At 47.6% G+C, this 22,280-nt stretch overlaps 1 protein-coding gene across 1 annotated transcript in view; it reads right to left on the reverse strand.

Annotated features, from left to right (window-relative positions):
- The window catches only part of LOC135520421 (E3 ubiquitin-protein ligase znrf2-like), an 80,056-nt gene that overhangs the window by 19,179 nt on the left and 38,597 nt on the right, over window positions 1-22,280 (reverse strand). The window contains exon 2 of the mRNA XM_064945977.1: window positions 18,398-18,493. Within this exon, the coding sequence (XP_064802049.1) occupies window positions 18,398-18,493 (96 nt within the window). The remainder of the gene's footprint in view (window positions 1-18,397; window positions 18,494-22,280) is intronic.

Here is a 22,280-nt window from a genome sequence, read left to right on the forward strand (position 1 = left end):
TCGTTATGTTTATTGTATTGATTCGTGTTTCTTCAGTTTTATTAAACATGGATCGCAATAGACGCCGCATTTTGGTCTGACTCTCTTTCACCTACAGAAAACCGTGACAAGTGGATCCTTGACTTTCTGACGTGCTGCTCCCAGGTGGTAAGGGTAGGTAACAACACATCCGCCATGCTTATCCTTAAAACGGGGGCCCCTCAGGGGTGCGTGATCAGTGCCCTCCTGTACTCCCTGTTCACTAATGACTGCACGGCCAGGCACAACTCCAACACCATCATTAAGTTTGTCGATGACACAACAGTGGTAGGCCTGATCATCGACAATGATGAGACAGCCTATAGGGAGGAGGTCACAGACCTGACCGTGTGGTGCAAGGACAACAACTTCTCCCTCAATGTGATCAAGAAAAAGGAGATGATTGTGGACTATAGGAAAAGGAGGACTAAGCACGTCCCCATTCTCATCGAGGGGGCTGTATTGGAGCAGGTTGAGAAATTCAAGTACCTTGGTGTCCACATCACCAACAAACTAACATGGTCCAAGCACACCAAGGCAGTCGTGAAGAGGGCACGACAAAACCTATTCCCTCCCAGGAGACTGAAAATATTTGGAATGGGTCCTCAGATCTTAAAAAGGTTGTACAGCTGCACTATCGAGAGCATCCTGACTGGTTGCATCACTACCTGGTATGGAAACTGCTCGGCCTCAGACCGCAAGGCACTACAGAGGGTACAGTACATCACCGGGCCAAGCTTCCTGCCATCCAGGACCTCTATACCAGGCCCTAAAAACTGTCATAGACTGTTCTCTCTGCCACCGAACAGCAAGCGGTACCGGAGCGCCAAGTCTAGGTCCAAGAAGCTTCTAAACAGCTTCTACCCCCAGGCCATAAGACTCCTGAACATCTAATCAAATGGCTTCCCAGTCTATTTGCATTGCCCCCTCCTGCTGCTGCTACTCTCTGTTATTATCCATGCATAGTCACTTTAATAATTCTACGTACATGTACATATTACCTCAATTACCTTGACTAACCGGTGTACATATGACCTCTACCAACATGTACATTTTACCTCAACTACCTCAACTTCCTTGACTAACACATTGACTCTGTACCAGTACCCCTTGTATATACTGTAGCCTCACTATTGCTATTTTCCTGCTGCTCTTGAATTATTTATTTATTTTGGGGGGTATTTTTCTTAAAACTCCATTGTTGGTTAAGGGCTTATAAGTAAGCATTTCACTATAAGGTCTACACCTGTTGTATCCTGTGCATGTGACAAATACAATTTGATTTGATTTGAGTGGAGTACCATCAAAACTGAGATAATATGAGAAAGAGAAAGGGAGAGGGAGAAGGAGAGAGCGAGAGGGGGGAGAGGGAGAAGGGAAGTGAAAGAGAGCGAGAGAGAGAGGGAGGGAGAAGGGGAGTGAGTGGGAGAAGAGCAGGATATTTGTAAAGACAGAGAGTACAGGACATAGGAGACACGACAAACATCACATATTAGGAGGGTAGAAAAATTATGATGATAAACAGCATGGCAGAGCGAGGGAGCAAGAGAGAGTGATAGAACGAGGCATGATGACATCAGCACTTTATATTTATTATCTCCTAGAGACAATGAATGTATAAGCAGTACCAGGGGAACGGCAGGAACCTGATAGACAGTGTGTGGTTGTGTGTGTATATATGAGAGAGACACACAGAGAGATACAAGGAGAGAGAAAGAGAGAGAAAAAAAGAGAGAAAGAGAGAGCGAGAAAGAAAAAGAAAGAGAGCCAAAGAGAGAGTAAGTGAGTGAAAGAGAGTATATGTGCAAGCAAGAGTATGTGCAGTGCAGTATGTACAGTATATTCCCTATATAGTGCTCGCTCTACTGTATATGGGCTCTCGTCAAAAGTAGTGCACTATAGAGGGAATAGGGTGTGATGTAACCAGAAGCTACAGTACTTCATGATCTGAATAGGGTGTGACGTAACCAGAAGCTACAGTACTTCATGATCTGAATAGGGTGTGATGTAACCAGAAGCTACAGTACTTCATGATCTGAATAGGGTGTGATGTAACCAGAAGCTACAGGACTTCATGATCTGAATAGGGTGTGATGTAACCAGAAGCTACAGTTCTTCATGATCTGAATAGGGTGTGATGTAACCAGAAGCTACAGTACTTCATGATCTGAATAGGGTGTGATGTAACCAGAAGCTACAGTACTTCATGATCTGAATAGGGTGTGATGTAACCAGAAGCTACAGTACTTCATGATCTGAATAGGGTGTGATGTAACCAGAAGCTACAGTACTTCATGATCTGAATAGGGTGTGATGTAACCAGAAGCTATAGTTCTTCATTATCGTAGTCTATGCCGCTCTGACATTGTCCGTCCATCTATTTACAGGTTCTTAATTTCATGCCTTTACTTAAATTTGTATGTATTGGGTATTTGTTGTGAAACTGTTAGATAGTACATGTTAGATCTTACTGCACTGTCGGAGCTAGAAGCACAGGCATTTCACTACACCTGCAATAACATCTGGTAAACACATGTACGTGACCAATAAAAGTAAAAGTATTTTACAATACGATGTTCTCTCTGATCAAATTGTTTTCATTTCACTTTAGTTAGAGTTACAGGGACATTGATATGAGAGCATGTGAGGTGGCATTGGTTCTTAAATGGAGTTGAACCTAAATCCATAGCTGACCGTTATTGACTGTCAGTGTGTGTGTGCTTTATCGGTGCCATCAGGCATGACAAGAGCTGAGTGTGATGTAACCTTTAAGCCTGCTGGAGCTGCTAACAGTTGGGTTCTAGACTCCATCCAATTGGAGACCAGTGACAGGGCAGCTGCTGTGGTGTGTATGTGTTCAGCTTAGCCTGGACTCTGTTTCCACTACTACAGGAATAGACCTGGGCTGCATAGCTCCGGAGACCAGCTGTGTGTGTGTCTCTACCTTGCGTTGAACATTTCGGAATAACATAGTTTATGATGTTGGGTGTATTGATTGTGTGTGCATGTGAGAGAGGCGTGTGTGTGTGTGAGAGAGAGGCGTGTGTGTGTGTGTGTGTGAGAGAGAAAGATTTGGCACTGTGTGTTTATATGTGTGCGTGTGTGTGTGTGTATGTGTACGTGCATGGTAAACAGAGCTAATCAGCAGTGTTTCTGGTGTATATGACATTGGAGCGGTGGGTATGTGTTGGGCTGCAGGCAGCAGGCTGCTCAGAGCTGAGACTGGGATGGTCAGTGCTTTAGACTGGATTTATGACATCCTCTCAGACCTTCTATCTGACCTTGACAGATAGAGGGAGGGCAAACACACACTATGCACAGCACCACACACACATAACCGCACATACACATTGTGTGTACAGTTAACTGCCAAAATAATGGAAACACGTGAGTAAATGAGGGATACAAAGTATATTGAAAGCAGGTTCTTCCACACAGGTGTGGTTCCTGATTTAATTAACATCCCATCATGCTTAGGGTCATGTATGAAATGCTGGGCAGGTCATTATTTTGGCAGTTACTTGTATATCATATATGCAGCAACAGCATACAGCATTTGTCACGTTCTGACCTTTATTTCCTTTGTTTTGTCTTTATTTTGTATGGTCAGGGCGTGATTTGGGGTGGGCAGTCTATGTGTGTTTTTATATGTTGGGGTTTTGAGTTCGGCCTAGTATGGTTCTCAATCAGAGGCAGCTGTCAATTGTTGTCCCTGATTGAGAATCATACTTAGGTAGCCTGGGTTTCACTTTTGAGTGGTGGGTGTTTGTTTTCCGTGTGAGTGTTTGGTCCACACGGTACTGTTTCGGTTTTCGTTTTGTTCACATTGTTTATTGTTTTGTATTTCAGTGTTCAGTTCATTTTGAATCAATCATCATGAACACTTACCATGCTGCGCTTTGGTCCGATCCTTCTTCCACCTCTGAATGCCGTTACTGAAACACCCACCACAAAAGGACCAAGCAGCGTGGTAACGGGCATCAGCAGCAGCAATGTCAGGACTCCTGAACATGGGAGGACGTTTTGGACGGCAAGGGTTGCTACACATGGGAGGAGATCCTGGCTGGAAGGGATCGCCTCCCATGGGAACAGGTGGAGGCAGCTAGGAGAGGCAGCCGGAGAGAGGAGCCAGCGATACGAGGGAACACGGCTGGCAAGGAAGCCCGAGAGGCAGCCCCAAAAATGTATTGGGGTGGCACACGGGGAATGTGGCTAAGTCAGGTAGGAGACCTGAGCCAACTCCCCATGCTTACCGGAGAGCGAGGGGGACCGGGCAGGCACCGTGTTATGCGGTGGAGCGCACGGTGTCCCCGGTGCGGTACATTCCAGCTCCTAGTATCAGCCGGGCTAGAGTGGGCATCGAGCCAGGTGCCATGAAGCCGGCACCACGCATCTGGTCTCCAGTGCGTCTCCTTGGGCTGGCGTACATGGCACCAGCCTTACGCATGGTGTCCCCGGTTCGCCAGCACAGCCCAGTGCGGGCTATTCCACCTCGCCGCACTGGCCTGGCTACGGGGAGCATTCAACCAGGTAAGGTTTGGCAGGCTCGGTGCTCAAGAGCTCCAGTGCGCCTGCACGGTCCGGTCTATCCGGTGTCACCTCCACGCACCAGCCCTCCGGTGGCAGCCCCCTGCACCAGGCTGTCTCTCCGTCTTCTCCATACAGGTGCTCCCGCCTGTCCAGTGCTGTCAGAGCCTTCCTCCTCTCCTGAGCCGCCAGAGCCTCCCTCCTCTCCTGAGCCGCCAGAGTCTCCCGTCTGTCCTGAGCCGCCAGAGTCTCCCGTCTGTCCTGAGCCGCCAGAGTCTCCCGTCAGTCTGTCCTGAGCCACCAGTCTGTCCTGAGCCGCCAGTCAGCCAGGAGCCGCCAGCCAGGAGCCGCCAGCCAGCCAGAAGCTGCCAGCCAGGAGCTGCCAGAGCCGCCAGCCAGGAGCCGCCAGCCAGCCAGGAGCCTCCAGAGCCGTCAGCCAGCCAGGAGCCGTCAGCCAGCCAGGAGCTGCCAGAGCCGTCAGCCAGCCAGGAGCCGCCAGAACCGCCAGCCAGCCAGAAGTCGTCAGCCAGGAGCCTCCAGAGCCATCAGCCAGCCAGGAGCCGCCAGAGCCGTCAGCCAGCCAGGAGCCGCCAGAGCCGCCAGTCAGGAGCTGCCAGAGCCACCAGCCAGCCAGGAGCCGCCAGAGCCGTCAGCCAGCCAGGAGCTGCCAGAGCCGTCAGTCAGCCAGGAGCTGCCAGAATCGCCCTTCACTCCGGAGCTGCCGGAGTCTCCCGTCCATTCGGGACCCATTTCTAGGGTCCCCAGTCCGAGGTTGGCGGTGAGGGTCGCCGTGTTCAAGAGGCCACGGAGGCAGACAATGAGGCGGAGAAAAACTGTGGTGAAGTGGGGTCCACATCCCGCGCAAGAGCCGCCACCGCGGACAGACGCCCACCCAGACCCTCCCATATAGGTTCAGGTTTTGCGGCCAAAGTCGGCAGAAGGTAACTGAAAAGGAATCTTATTTGAGAGGGGATTCGAAGGCAGCATCACGTGATAACGCACAACGTTTTTTATATTGTATCCACTGTAGTAGCGTGAACAGTCAGTACAAAGCCCTATGAGATCCTCAAAAAGTTCTACAGCTCTACCATTGAGAGCATCTTGACTGGCTGCATCACCACTTGGTATGGTAACTGCTTGGCATCTGACCGCAAGGCAGAGTGTGTTCTAGCTCCCTGCCTTCCAGGACCACTATACCAGGCGGTGTAAGAGAAAGGCCCTAAAAACTGTCAAAGAATCCAGCCACCCAAGTCATAGACTGTTCTCTCTGCTACCGCACGGCAAGCAGTACCGATGCACCAAGTCTGGAACCAGCAGGACCCTGAACAGCTTATATCCCCAAGCCATAAGACTGCTAAATAGTTAACCAATAGCAACCCGGACTATCTGATTGACCCTTTTTGAAATAACTATTTTGACTCATCACATACGCGGTGCGGCTACTGTGTATTGTCTATCCTGTTGCCTAGTCACTTTATCCCTACCTATATGTACACATCTACCTCATTTACCTTTTACCCCTGCACATCCACTATGTACTGGTCAGGCAGGTCACCCGTGATTCAAGTCAGTATTCGACGTACATCCATGTCTGAGGACGTTGAGAGATGACATGGCAACCGGCTACTAGGGGCAACAATGATCGCTGTTACCTTCAAGTAGGTTTCAGTTTTACTAGGGCGTTGTGGACGGGTTTGTCGGATAGGTGTAAACATCTGCTTATGGTTCCAAAAGTTAACCTTAACCATTCAGAGTTAATGCCTAAACTTAACCTTGGAACGATACAGAGAAGTAACCAAAACACTTACAAATTTGACATTTGGAACGACTTTGAAAGTTGACATCTGAGAAACATGGATGAATGTCTAACTCTGACGTGAGACTGAGAGCTTGTTGGTACTGGTACCCCGTGTATACAGCCAAGTTACCATGACTCAGTACTGGCACCCCGTGTATACAGCCAAGTTACCGTGACTCAGTACTGGTACCCCGTGTATACAGCCAAGTTACCGTGACTCAGTACTGGTACCCCGTGTATACAGCCAAGTTACCATGACTCAGTACTGGTACCCCGTGTATACAGCCAAGTTATCGTTACTCAGTACTGGTACCCCGTGTATACAGCCAAGTTACCGTGACTCAGTACTGGTACCCCGTGTATACAGCCAAGTTACCATGACTCAGTACTGGTACCCCGTGTATACAGCCAAGTTATCGTTACTCAGTACTGGTACCCCGTGTATACAGCCAAGTTATCGTTACTCAGTACTGGTACCCCGTGTATACAGCCAAGTTATCGTTACTCACTGTGTATTTATTCCTTGTGTTATTATTTTTCTATCATTTCTTTTTCTCTCTGCTTTGAAGGGAAGGGCCCGTAACTAAGCATTTCACTGTTAGTCTCCACCTGTTGTTTACAAAGCATGTGACAAATAACATTTGATTTGAAACGGACTAGCCAATGCAGGACCTTGGAGTGACCAAAGCACAAGCAGGGTATCAGACAATATCTCAACATGACCTCTGACACTTTCCGACCCAACCCAGGTCAATACTTCCTCTGCTCCCTTCCTGCTCTGGTTCCCTCAGTAGGGGACCTCAGCAGCAGGGTGGGAGGGGGGAGTGTGCAGGGTAAGCCTTCTTTCCTCCACCTGTTTCCTCCTCCATCTGTCCTCCTCCCTTTTATGATAACATAGAATGCTTTTCTCTCCCTCTCCTCTGTCCAGACCACAGCCCACAGCCCAGCCCCCCATTTATACTGAACAAAAATATAAACGCAACATGCAACAATTTCAATGATTTTACTGAGTTAGAGTTCATATGAGGAAATCAGTCAATTTAAATCAATTCATTATGCCCTAATATAAAGATTTCACACTGGGCAGGGCCGCAGCCATGGGGGAGCCAGCCCCAGCCAATCAGAATGAGTTTTTCCCCACAAAAGGGCTTTATTACAGACAGAAATACTCCTCAGTGTCATCAGCTGTCCGGGTGGCTGGTCTCAGACGATCCCACAGGTGAAGAAGCCAGATGTGAAGGTCCTGGGCTGGCGTGGTTATACGTGGTCTGTGGTTGTGAGGTCGTTGGACGTACTGCTAAATTCTCTCACATTCAATTTTCTGGCAACAGCTCTGGTGGACATTCCTGCAGTCAGCATGTCAATTGCACATTCCGTCAAAACTTGATACATCTGTGGCATTGTGTTGTGTGACAAAACTGCACATTTTAGAGTGGCCTTTTATTATCCCCAGCACAAGGTGCGCCTGTGTAATGATCATGCTGTTTAATCAGCTTCTTGTTATGCCACAACTGTCAGGAGGGTGGATTATCTTGGCAAATGAGAAATGCTCACTAACAGGGATGTAAACAAATTTGTGCACCAACATTTTTAGAGAAATAAGCCTTTTGTGCGTATGGAACATTTCTGTGATACTTTTTTTTAGCTCATGAAACCAACACTTTACATGTTACATTTATATGTTTGTTCAGTATACAAATGACACATCATGCAAATGAATGGAGATTGATTTTAGGTGCCAATAACATAAACCATAAATATATTACTAACAACTTCTATCCCTGGTTCTGAAGTTGGGAGGGTCTGTATGGGGAGGGAGGGGTCTGTATGGGGAGGGAGGGGTCTGTATGGGAAGGGTGGGTCTGTAAGGGGAGGGAGGGGTCTGTATGGGGAGGGTGGGGTCTGTATGGGGAGGGTGGGGTCTGTATGGGGAGGAAGGAGTCTGTATGGGAAGGGAGGGGTCTGTATGGGGAGGAAGGGGCCTGTATGGGGAGGGAGGGGTCTGTATGGGGAGGGAGGGTTCTGTATGGGGAGGGAGGGGTCTGTATGGGGAGGGTGAGGTCTGTATGGGGAGGGTGAGGTCTGTATGGGGAGGGTGGAGTCTGTATGGGGAGGGAGGGGTCTGTATGGGGAGGGTGGGGTCTGTATGGGGAGGGTGGGGTCTGTATGGGGAGGAAGGAGTCTGTATGGGAGGGAGTGGTCTGTATGGGGAGGAAGGGGCCTGTATGGGGAGGGAGGGGTCTGTATGGGGAGGGAGGGTTCTGTATGGGGAGGGAGGGGTCTGTATGGGGAGGGTGAGGTCTGTATGGGGAGGGTGAGGTCTGTATGGGGAGGGTGGAGTCTGTATGGGGAGGGAGGGGTCTGTATGGGGAGGGAGGGGTCTGTATGGGGAGGAAGGGGTCTGTATGGGGAGGGTGGGGTCTGTATGGGGAGGGTGGGGTCTGTATGGGGAGGAAGGAGTCTGTATGGGAAGGGAGGGGTCTGTATGGTGAGGGTGGGGTCTGTATGGGGAGGGTGGGTTCTGTATGGGGAGGGAGGGGTCTGTATGGGGAGGGTGAGGTCTGTATGGGGAGGGTGGAGTCTGTATGAGGAGGGAGGGGTCTGTATGGGGAGGGAGGGGTCTGTATGGGGAGGGAGGGGTCTGTATGGGGAGGGAGGGGTCTGTATGGGGAGGGTGGGGTCTGTATGGGGAGGAAGGAGTCTGTATGGGAAGGGAGGGGTCTGTATGGTGAGGGTGGGGTCTGTATGGGGAGGGTGGGATCTGTATGGGGAGGGTGAAAGCTTTTCATGTAGAGCTAATCATTGAAACACATTGAGAAACTCCTCTCATATTCCCTTTAAATGACACACCAGGGTTTCTTCACAGGATGATCTATCTGTATCAGATGGCTGTGTGTGCCCTAGAAAAGCCTGTGTGTGGGTCATGCTTGTTTTATTGTGCCTGTTGATGGCAGTAGGATACCTGGACAAGACAAGACAAGACATGCAGGCAGTCTATACTTGTTTGCTTAAACAAAGAGGAGACATTGTGGCAATGTCATGTGTTTCAATTCCAATAGTACTGATGGCTATGGGGATGGTATGAGAGGATGGGGAGGAGGAGGGACGAGGTAGAGGTTGGGGGAGGGAGGAGAAGGATGATGGGGGAAGGAGAAGGTGGGAAGGAAGAGGAGGATGATAGGGGGGAGGAGGATGATGGGGGGGATGTCCTTGAGGTGCACAAAGCAAACAGCTCAGAAGCACATGAACATGCTGATTAAACACCTTCAGGATGTATGGCGTGTGTGTGTATTTGTGAGTGAGTGTGTTTGGTGTAAGGTGTGTGTTTGGTGTAAGGTGTGTGTGTGAGAGAGAGAGAGAGAGAGTTAGATAGAAAGTGTGTGTACACACGTCTGTGTTTGCATGTGTGAGTGTGTGCTAAAAGTCAAAGATTACAGCTTCTAAACTCTGTTAGTGTGTGTTGTCTGGACTGAGCTCAGCTAGTCATAGTCTCAGGGCACACAGGCAGGGACAGTTAGGGACCTAGGGAAAAGTCTCGATCAACAGACTACACAGGCCTCATAAAGACATTGTTAGCATCTCCCTCTACACAGACCACTGGCCATTCATTTCAATCACTTCATGACACATGCAAGCAGTTGCACACACTCACACTCACACATTCACACACCCACACACTCTCACACACTCACACATTCACACTCTCACACACTCACACACACACACTAACCCTCGTTAACATGCGCAGCTGATTCACCATCTTTGAGTCTAACGACAGGTCAGAGGCCTGTGTCGTGATGGAGGACCATGTTACTGTGGTAATGGGTTCGGTGATGTTAGCGTGTGTCATGGGTCGTCTATATACCAGACAGACACAGAACGGATGATTAGCAAAACAATCTCTGGAAAAACTGGCTCTCTCGCTAGAAACGTGAGGAAGGAAACGTGACACTAAGTGTCCGCCCCCAAATGGCAGCCTATTCCTAATTTAAACTATGAGCGCTGACCAAGAGAAGGAATGGCATATTAATACAGTGTATTATTAACCTGAATGCACTCTAATGTAGCCGACAGATGAACACCACCAAGATAAAAATCAACATCAATAGTGTCCAGAACGTATTCTACTTCTCTCAAAAACACATTATTTACACCAATGTGACTGTATTAGGATAGATAACGAATCCTATTTAGTATTAGTATTTTAGGGAATAGAGTGTAAGTGTACTGTAGTACTGTGAAGGGAGACAGTGCTAGGACAGGGAAACTAGTGAGCACAGAACTGCTAGACGGCTTCTCAGCAGGGGATTTCTATCGTCATGGAAATGCACACACACAGAGTAAAGGTGTGTTTTCCATCAGCAAAGAAAATCAAAACACAGGTTCTCTAGCCCTTTTGTAACTTTGTTTTTCCACCATATCCCAGCCAAGAATAACAGAGAGAAACAGGAGTGGTGGGAGGTGTCAATCATGGTACAATATTACCATAAATCAAACGGTGAAACCCTATTCTAACATGGAACAAACCATAGAAAATGTGGCCTATCTATCTCTATCTGTCAGACCAATAGACTCTCTGATCACCGCCAAGAGAGGGCTGTCTCCAGCCTCCACACTCCAGCCTCCACACTCCAACCTCCACACTCCAGCCTCCACACTCCACACTCCAGCCTCCACACTCCAGCCTCCACACTCCAGACTCCACACTCCAGCCTCCACACTCCAGCCTCCACACTCCAGCCTCCACACTCCAGCCTCCACACTCCAGCCTCCACACTCCAGCCCTGTGGTTCTTTGCAGGCATTGACAGGGCTGTGGAGGGGGAAAGTGCAGCTGGCTTTGGCCTGGTTGTTTAAATGGGCATTCTGGCTCTCTCTCTCTCTCCACTCCCCGTCTCTTTCTCTCTCCTCTCTTTTCCCTCTCTGGGTATGCCTGCCTGCCTGCTGCCCTGCATGTTAAAGCTGCTCCTCTTGGCTCAGTGTCAGAGCAGGGTTCTCTGCTGGGACTCTCCACATTCCAACTTACTGCCAACTTCCTTTTCAGCAAAAAAAAAAGAAGAGCCTGAAAAGCAGGGACTAATTGATACCTGTCCACACTGACTCATCATCATGGCCTTATCTCCCTGTCCTTACTGTAATTAGCCTATAGGGGCTTCCTGCCCAGCCCGTGCCACACAGAGAGGACTTCGGTGTGTGTGTGTGTGTGTGGGTGTATGCGTGGCCCTCCAGGTCTAAAAGGAGTCCTTGTGGCTTTAGAGTTACCCAGGATCTGTGCTGTTGGATCAGACTCAGGGCTCAGTGGTGTGTTGTGTTCACTGTTTTGAATGAGAAGAGGCTCAACATTGATCCTGTGGTATTGTCTAAATTCATCTTTAGCCATGGTTTAGTGCTCTCTGTGTATGAGCTGGACAGAGAAAGGATGCAAGGAATGTATTATACTAGCTAGGCTACCCCTGCCTTTCCCTCTTAGGTAGACACACACACGACATGTCCCCCTGCCGCCTCAAGCCCAGACATTCTCGACAGACAGACAGACAGACAGACAGACAGACAGAAAGACAGACAGTCACAACACTAGTCTCCAGCACTAACAGCAGTACTGCAGTGTTCTCAGAGTTCAACACCAACACCCCTCTGTAGTAGTATATCTGACAGGCTACTGTACTGTGTGTCTCTATGTGAGAAAATGTCTGCTCCAAGCTGTTGCGCATGCAAAACACTGCTGGCACCCAGCCATACAATGATGCAATGTGATCTTTCTCGCTCATTTTTCAAAATAAGAGCCTGAAATTATGTCTAAAGACTGTTCACACCATGGGGAAGCCACAGGAAAAGGAATCTGGTTGATATCCCTTTAAATGGAGCGAAGGCAGGCAATGGAACAGAGAGCTTTCGGGAAAAGCAGCACTTCCGGGTTGGATTTTCCTCAGGTTTTCACCTGCAATATCAGTTCTGTTATACTCACAGACAATATTTTGACAGTTTTGGAAACTTTAGAGTGTTTTCTATCCTAATCTGACAATTATATGCATATTCTAGATTCTGGGTCTGAGAAATAGGTAGTTTCATTTGGGTACGTTTTTCATACAACCATCAAAATACTGCCCCCTACACTCAACAGGTTAATGATGCCAAAGACACGACAGTAGGTAGATATTTCCTAGGACGTGGTGTCACGTCATGTGACAGGGCTGTAGAGTGGTCCATAGGATGTCCGGCAGCTCTGAGCATACCCTTCCCCTAGCATGTCTCCCCTACTAAGTGTGTGTGTGTGTGTGTGTGTGTGTGTGTGTGTGTGTGTGTGTGTGTGTGTGTGTGTGTGTGTGTGTGTGTGTGTGTGTGTGTGTGTGCAAACAGAATGCAACTAGGTCCTCCTCTGTCTGCAGTACAGTGGGGGACATACAGCATCACATTGTGTATGTATGGACGTGAGGGCAAGAGAGAGAGAGTACAGAGAGAGAGAGAGAGAAAAAGAGAGAGGGAGAGAGAGGGAGACAGCGAGAGAGAGGGTAAGTGAGAGAGGTAATGGGATTCGCTTGGGGAGTAGGGCCAGTTGTGTGAAAAAGAAGCTTCCATTCTCATCCTCTCTTTCTCTCTCGTGTCCCATACTGCAGAGCAAAAGAACAGGTAGAAACACAGAGCTGGCTGTCAGAGTGGTGCTGAGAGAGGAGAGGAGGAGAGGAGAGAGGAGAGGTAGAAACACAGATCAGGCTGTCAGAGTGGTGCTGAGAGAGGAGAGGAGAGAGGAGAGGTAGAAACACAGAGCAGGCTATCAGAGTGGTGCTGAGAGAGGAGAGAAGGAGGAGAGGAGAGAGGAGAGGTAGAAACACAGAGCAGGCTGTCAGAGTGGTGCTGAGAGAGGAGAGGGGAGAGGAGGAGAGGAGAGGAGGACAGGAGAGGTAGAAACACAGAGCAGGCTGTCAGAGTGGTGCTGAGAGAGGAGAGGAGCAGAGACAGAAACACAGAGCAGGCTGTCAGAGTGGTGCTGAGAGAGGAGAGGGAGAGGAGAGGAGGAGAGGAGGACAGAAGAGGAGGAGAGGAGAGGTAGAAACACAGAGCAGGCTGTCAGAGTGGTGCTGAGAGAGGAGAGGAGCAGAGATAGAAACACAGAGCAGGCTGTCAGAGTGGTGCTGAGAGAGGAGAGGAGGAGAGACAGAAACACAGAGCAGGCTGTCAGAGTGGTGCTGAGAGAGGAGAGGAGGAGAGGAGGAGAGATAGAAACACAGAGCAGGCTGTCAGAGTGGTGCTGAGAGAGGAGAGGAGGAGAGGTAGAAACACAGAGCAGGCTGTCAGAGTGGTGCTGAGAGAGGAGAGGAGGAGAGGAGGAGAAGTAGAAACACAGAGCTGGCTGTCGGAGTGGTGCTGAGAGAGGAGGGGAGAGAGGAGGAGAGGAGGAGAGGTAGAAACACAGAGCTGGTTGTCAGAGTGGTGCTGAGAGAGGAGAGGACAGGAGAGGAGAGGAGAGAGGAGAGGTAGAAACACAGAGCAGGCTGTCAGAGTGGTGCTGAGAGAGGAGAGGAGGAGAGGAGGAGAGATAGAAACACAGAGCTGGTTGTCAGAGTGGTGCTGAGAGAGGAGAGGACAGGAGAGGAGAGGAGAGGAGAGAGGAGAGGTAGAAACACAGAGCAGGCTGTTAGAGTGGTGCTGAGAGAGGAGAGGAGGAGAGAAGAGAGGAGGAGAGGTAGAAACACAGAGCAGGCTGTCAGAGTGGTGCTGAGAGAGGAGAGGAGAGGTAGAAACACAGAGCAGGCTGTCAGAGTGGTGCTGAGAGATGAGAGGAGAGGAGAAGAGGGAGGAGAGGTAGAAACACAGAGCAGGCTGTCAGAGTGGTGCTGAGAGAGGAGAGGAGAGGTAGAAACACAGAGCAGGCTGTCAGAGTGGTGCTGAGAGATGAGAGGAGAGGAGAGGAGAGAGGAGGAGAGGGGGAGAGGTAGAAACACAGAGCTGGTTGTCAGAGTGGTGCTGAGAGAGGAGAGGACAGGAGAGGAGAGGAGAGGAGAGAGGAGAGGTAGAAACACAGAGCAGGCTGTCAGAGTGGTGCTGAGAGAGGAGAGGAGAGATAGAAACACAGAGCAGGCTGTTAGAGTGGTGCTGAGAGAGGAGAGGAGGAGAGGAGAGGTAGAAACACAGAGCAGGCTGTCAGAGTGGTGCTGAGAGAGGAGAGAAGAGAGGAGGAGAAGTAGAAACACAGAGCTGGCTGTCGGAGTGGTGCTGAGAGAGGAGGGGAGAGAGGAGGAGAGGAGGAGAGGTAGAAACACAGAGCTGGTTGTCAGAGTGGTGCTGAGAGAGGAGAGGAGAGGAGAGGAGAGATGTAGAAACACAGAGCAGGCTGTCAGAGTGGTGCTGAGAGAGGAGAGGAGAGGTAGAAAGACAGAGCAGGCTGTCAGAGTGGTGCTGAGAGAGGAGAGGAGAGGTAGAAACACAGAGCAGGCTGTCAGAGTGGTGCTGAGAGATGAGAGGAGAGGAGAGGAGAGAGGAGGAGAGGGGGAGAGGTAGAAACACAGAGCAGGCTGTCAGAGTGGTGCTGAGAGAGGAGAGGAGAGAAGGAGAGAAGAGAGGAGGAGAGGTAGAAACACAGAGCTGGTTGTCAGAGTGGTGCTGAGAGAGGAGAGGAGGAGAGAAGAGAGGAGGAGAGGTAGAAACACATAACTGGCTGTCAGAGTGGTGCTGAGAGAGGAGAGAAGGAGAGGAGAGAGGAGGAGAGGAGAGGTAGAAACATAGAGCAGGCTGTCAGAGTGGTACTGAGAGAGGAGAGGAGGAGAGGAGAGAAGAGAGGTAGAAACACAGAGCTGGTTGTCAAAGTGGTGCTGAGAGAGGAGAGGAGGAGAGAAGAGAGGAGGAGAGGTAGAAACACAGAACTGGCTGTCAGTGGTGCTGAGAGAGGAGAGAAGGACAGGAGAGAGGAGGAGAGGAGAGGTAGAAACATAGAGCAGGCTGTCAGAGTGGTGCTGAGATAGGAGAGGAGGAGAGGGGAGAGGAGGAAAGGAGAGGAGAAGAGGGAGGAGAGGACAGGTAGAAACACAGAGCAGGCTGTCAGTGTGGTGCTGAGAGAGGAGAGAAGGAGAGGAGAGAGGAGAGGTAGAAACACAGAGCAGGCTGTCAGTGTGGTGCTGAGAGAGGAGAGGAGGAGAGAAGAGAGGAGGAGAGGTAGAAACACAGAGCAGGCTGTCAGAGTGGTGCTGAGAGAGGAGAGGAGAGGAGAAGAGGGAGGAGAGGGATCAGTGATAATCTCTCCTATCCACCTCCATTACACTCCTCCTCACATGACTGATGAGCCAGACCAGACCTGCACAAGGGAACACTAACAATCATCTCTCTCTCCATATTCAGACACATAAACATACACACTCTTTACTGAAACTGTAAAGTGTATCGCTCTCTCTCACCCTCCTTCTGTCTCTCCCTCTCTATTTTCCTTTTCTCTCCCCCCTCCACCCCCCTCTATCCCTGTCTCTCTCATACTCTCCCTCTCTCTCCGGACACAGAGATTAGCTAGAGAGGAGTGGAGAGTGCAGAAAGCCTGGAGGACAGCATAGGACACAGTGCTCATGAAGAGAATGACTGGCTGAAAAGAGTCTGTCTACAGGCATACCAGGGCAGGCCAGGACAGGGGGAGAAACCTATTCAGAGAAGGATGGGAGGGGGGAGTAAAGAGAGTGAGTCATGACTCACCACTCATACCCCAGCCAGTCTTCTCTAAGGTCTATTAACCCAGTAAAATGGCCTCCATTACTGGAGAATGTGACACATCTCTGATGACCAGCAGGTTTTGTTTAAACACTGTTGGGCTGTTTAAAACCTGGGGATTATCTTTAAACAGCAGCACTTGTCCTCTCTGTCAACTGGGTGTGTTTAAAAAGCCCTTCTTCAGGCTGAGGGAGACGAAACAAGAGGTTTAAAGCCCACATGACTGATACATCCATCTGGCGCTTGACCATATACTTGGTCTCCTCTGATGCAGGCAGGCAAGGGAGAGATTGTGTCACATATAGCACATAAACACAGACAACCACAATATCAGGAGTGAAGCACACACACACACACACACACACACACACACACACACACACACACACACACACACACACACACACACACACACACACACACACACACACACACACACACACACACAAAACGGGCTACCACCCCTTAATTCATCCCTCCACTGTGTTTGATGATGGATGCCTTTCCCTCAGTCTTGTTGGTATATGAGAAACCAGGTCCTTTAGCCATCATCAGCCCGCTGCAGTTCCATCACGGTCACACTAAAAACAAGCAGACACAGAGAAACCGCTGCTGCCACTCTTACCCACTCCTGAGCCAAGATGAATGCCTGTTTGACTAGGCTTTTACAGCAAGTCACTGTGGACAGAAGCTCCTCCATGATCCAATAATATAACAGTCATAGAAGTGTCCAGAATTTGACCTCTGCTGAAAAAAATAATATTGGCTACATGAGCTGCCAGACATGTGAGAGGACTGCTCAGAGAAGAGAAACAGACACATGTTATTGCATCAGAAGTCGCTATGTCTCAGTGTTGAATGCACACTGGGCTATGTTGTGTATGTTGAGGAAGTCATGGAGTATACAAGAGCTAACAATACATTTGTGTGATTATTATTAATCTTATCAGTAAAACCTCACCCAAATGGCCCTCTATTCCCTACATAGTGCATAACTTTTGCCCAGGTCACATAGGGCTTTAGTCAAAATTAGTGCACTGTATGGTGAATGAGGTGCCATTTGGGATGCAGACAACATGCAGTCATTTGTTTTCTGACTAACTGAGTCCTACATGCTGACTTAGTGCTTAGAAGGGGCCACTACAAACTTCTTATTAGAGCTATTAGGCAATGACTTCCAGAGCCTGGGACCATGGTAGGAAGTATTTAAACCTAGAGTTGGAATGGAAAAGAGAGGCAGGGAGATACAAGTGTGGGAGGCAGAAATGTGTGTGTGTGTGTGGGTGTGTGTGTGTGGTCTGTGCTACTCTGTGCTCCAGAAACACACAGTGAGCATGAGGTCATATCCCCTTGAGGAAGCAAGAGGATATTAGCCATCCCTTTAAGACTGATGCGATAGTTCTTAATAAAACAAACACCACTGGACCTTTCTTAATATAAGATGGAGGGCTGAGCTCTGAGTGTGTGTGTGTGTTGAACTCTGCTTCTTCTCAACCAGGAATGTAAACAGGGCTAAAAGTAAGCTAGGGGGCTCCAACTTTCCCCTCTCACTGCTGTATCCTAGTTTACATCTCCCCTGCAGAGATTACAGTATCAAATACATTACATGTTTTCACTGTCATTCACATAAACACTGTCCACTTAAGGCTTGCGACCTGTTCAGTTGGTTTATGAAGAGATGGCCCATAAATCAATTGGACCAGTCATCAGAAAGAGATTAAGAAATCAGGGGGATATGCAATTGATTAGGAACCTTAGATTACAATTATTTATGGACTAGATCACTCATAACCATAGTAATATGACTTGTTCTTCCACTGAGCCCCTACCCAGCCTGTTATGATGTACTTGGCTGTGTGTTGGCACCATAGTAATTCCACTGGGTGTTTATATAGACTGACAATGACTGAAAACGTGCAAAGGCTGAGACAAATGAAAGATATAGAGAGAGAGTTTGTGTTTGAATTGAACTGCAGAGAGAGGAGAGAGTTATTTTGATAAATATAGGTATACAGTATTGGACAGACCAGGGAGTCATGTGACAGTGACAGTCCCCTCTGTAACAGATCTGCCATAAAACACTTTGTCTTGCCATTATGATTTCACAGAGCTAACACCTGCCGTGACACTGGTCACATTAGTCACTGAAGGGGAGGAGGAGTGGTATTGTAACTGCCAAACATCAGGCAGCTCATTCAGACACTGTCTGACAGCAACCATGTTGCAATAAATTAGCTTGTCAATTAACTCACAGACAGCCAAGGCAACGTCTTGTCTGGCCACACACACTAAGTCCTTCCCCTACATAAGCAGCCGTTCAGCAAAGGAGAACAGTCGAGGGATAGGGGAGTAAAGTGAGCAGTCTTACCGTTATAAGTCACTCTGGGTTTGGTCAAGCACATGACGATGTGTAGATCCATCTCATCCGTGGAGACAAACTTGGAGCAGACAGGGCACATGAAGCCTGCATGGAGGGAGAAGGGAGGAGGAAAGGAAGACCAAGTGGTAAATATCAGAAATCTAATTCTGTAAAGGGAAATCATTAAGTACCTACGTATATTGTTACCATAACACAGCATCACACACCCGAACCCCTCCGCCCAGCCACCACAACATTCTCGCTGACATTACAAACTGAGTTCTCCCTATTACATTCTCCTGTAATTACACTCTATGAGTCACACTCAATAATCTCCCTGTGATATTAACAGCAAAGATGATAAAATGAGGTGATATTTAACACTGATTGCAAAGCTTGTCTTGACATTATCACTATGATGCAGCAGATGGCAGAGATGCTCTTTAAACTGAGATTATTAATGATCGTGTTTGGTAACTCTGCACTAAACAGTTAACATAACTAGACAGCCAAACAGACTGACAGACAGGGTTTAATGTTGTTATCGATGATGTGGTATGATAACATCTGGTTAGTGTAGGACTGATAGGGGTAGTATCGGAGGTATCTATCAATTGACTGGACTAGCAGCTGGGTTTATGGCAACCACCTCGGGTGGGCACAGAGGGAGGGAGTGTATGTGTGTGTGTGTGTGTGTGTGTATGTATATGAGTGAGTGTGTGTATGTATGTACATTGAGGGAAAAAAGTATTTGATCCCCTGCTGATTTTGTACGTTTGCCCACTGACAAAGAAATTATCAGTCTATAATTTTAATGGTAGATTTATTTGAACAGTGAGAGACAGAATAACAACAAAAAATCCATAAAAACGAATGTCAAAAATGTTATAAATTGATTTGCATTTTAAAAATAGGTATTTGACCCCCTCTCAATCAGAAAGATTTCTGGCTCCCAGGTGTATTTTATACAGGTAACGAGCTGAGATTAGGAGCACACACTTAAAGGGAGTGCTCCTAATCTCAGTTTGTTACCTGTATAAAAGACACCTGTCCACAGAAGCAATCAATCAATCAGATTCCAAACTCTCCACCATGGCCAAGACCAAAAAGCTCTCCAAGGATGTCAGGGACAAGATTGTAGACCTACACAAGGCTGGAATGGGCTACAAGACCATTGCCAAGCAGCTTGGTGAGAAGGTGACAACAGTTGGTGCGATTATTAGCAAATGGAAGAAACACAAAAAAACTGTCAATCTCCCTTGGCCTGGAGCTCCATGCAAGATCTCACCTCGTGGAGTTGCAATGATCATGAGAACGGTGAGGAATCAGCCTAGAACTACACGAGAGGATATTGTCAATGATCTCAAGGCAGCTGGGACCATAGTCACCAAGAAAACAATTGGTAACACACTACGCCGTGAAGGACTGAAATCCTGCAGCGCCCGCAAGGTCCCCCTGCTCAAGATAGCACATATACATGCCTGTCTGAAGTTTGCCAATGAACATCTGAATGATTCAGAGGACAACTGAGGACAAATGAGACCAAAATGGAGCTCTTTGGCTTCAACTCAACTCGCTGTGTTTGAAGGAGGAGGAATGCTGCCTATGACCCCAAGAACACCATCCCCACCGTCAAACATGGAGGTGGAAACATTATGCTTTGGGGGTGTTTTTCTGCAAAGGGGACAGGACAACTTCACTGCATCAAAGGGACGATGGACGGGGCCATATACTGTCAAATCTTGGGTGAGAACCTCCTTCCCTCAGCCAGGGCATTGAAAATGGGTCGTGGATGGGTATTCCAGCATGACAATGACCCAAAACACACAGCCAAGGCAACAAAGGAGTGGCTCAAGAAGAAGCACATTAGGTCCTGAAGTGGCCTAGTCAGTCTCCAGTCCTTAATCCCATAGAAAATCTGTGGAGGAGCTGAAGGTACGAGTTGCCAAACATCAGCCTCGAAACCTTAATGACTTGGAGAATATCTGCAAAGAGGAGCGGGACAAAATCCCTCCTGAGATGTGTGGAAACCTGGTGGCCAACTACAAGATTAGTCTGACCTCTGTGATTGCCAACGAAGGTTTTGCCACCAAGTACTAAGTCATGCTTTGCAGAGGGGTCAAATACTTAAAATTAAAATGCAAATCAATTTATAACATTTTTGACATGCGTTTTTCTGGATTTTTGTTGTTGTTATTCTGTCTCTCACTATTCAAATAAACCTACCTTAAAATTATAGACTGATCATTTCTTTGTCAGTGGGCAAACGTACAAAATCAGCAGGGGATCAAATACTTTTTTCTCTCACTGTATGTATGTATGTATGTATGTATGTATGTATGTATGTATGTATGTATGTATGTATGTATGTATGTGAGTGTGTGACATTATTGCATCAATATTAACACCTGCTCACCATCCATCCCTCGAGTCCAGCTAGTCCTAACTGATAACAGCCCTTTCCTGCTGCCAATGACCAAAAGCTCTTTGGCCTCATGGGTGGAATGTTATTAATAGTTATAGTTATTAATAGTTATCATTTCATCATTAATGAAGATCATTTCTAAAAACCAGACGGAAATCGGTGTTTCTATGTCAAATATGTTCTATTTCAGTCTTCTGTGATGTACAGTATATAAAGTGTAATATTGGGATGCAAATTCACAAGTTAATACACTTCAACTCTATATCTGACATGGTACAGCTGTCTTATTTTTTACCATAACCATGTGTGTGAGGTGTATACTTTTGTTCCAAAGTGGAATTGTTTAAGACTACCAATAAACACTCTGTGTGACCCTGATTTAGCACACTGAAGTAAAAGGCTCATGCAACTTTGTGTGTTTGTACTGTATGTGTGTGTTTGTGTGTTTGTAGTATGTGTGTGTGTAGTATGTGTGTGTGTGTTTGTAGTATGTGTGTGTGTTTGTGTGTGTGTTTGTGTGTGTGTAGTATGTGTGTATGTGTGTCTGTGTTTGTGTGTGTAGTGTACATGTGTGTGTTTGTGTGTGTAGTGTACGTGTGTGTGTCTTTGTGTGTGTAATGTGTGTGTGTGTGTGTGTGTGTGTGTGTGTGTGTGTGTGTGTGTGTGTACTAGAGGTCGACCGATTAATCGGAATGGCCGATTAATTAGGGCCGATTTAAATTTTCATAACAATCGGAAATCTGTATTTTTGGACACCGATTTGGCCGTTTTTTGTTTGTTTTTGTTTTTTACACCTTTCTTTAATCTTTATTTAACTGGGCAAGTCAGTTAAGTACACATTCTTATTTTCAATGACGGCCTAGGAACAGTGGGTTAACTGCCCCGTTCAGGGGTAGTCCAACGCTCTAACCACCTGCCTCTCATTGCACTCCACGAGGAGACTGCCTGTTACGCGAATGCAGTAAGAAGCCAAGGTAAGTTGCTAGCTAGCATTAAAGGTATCTTATAAAAAACAATCAATCATAATCACTAGTTAACTACACATGGTTGATGATATTACTAGTTTATCTAGCGTGTCCTGCGTGCATATAATCGATGCGGTGCGCATTCACGAAAAAGGACTGTCGTTGCTCCAATGTGTACCTAACCATAAACATCAATGCCTTTCTTAAAATCAATACACAAGTATATATTTTTAAACCTGCATATTTAGTGCGTGCATATAATCGACGCGGTGCGCATTCGCGAAAAAGGACTGCCATTGCTCCAACGTGTACCTAACCATAAACATCAATGCCTTTCATAAAATCAATACACAAGTATATGTTTTTAAACCTGCATATTTAGTTAATATTGCTTGCTAGCATACATTTCTTTTAACTAGGTAAATTGTGTCACTTCTCTTGCAACAGAGTCAGGGTATATGCAGCAGTTTGGGCCGCCTGGCTCGTTGTAAACTGTGTGAAG

Source organism: Oncorhynchus masou, chromosome 29, assembly GCF_036934945.1.
Source record: "Oncorhynchus masou masou isolate Uvic2021 chromosome 29, UVic_Omas_1.1, whole genome shotgun sequence".
NCBI classification, from domain to species: Eukaryota; Metazoa; Chordata; class Actinopteri; order Salmoniformes; family Salmonidae; genus Oncorhynchus; species Oncorhynchus masou.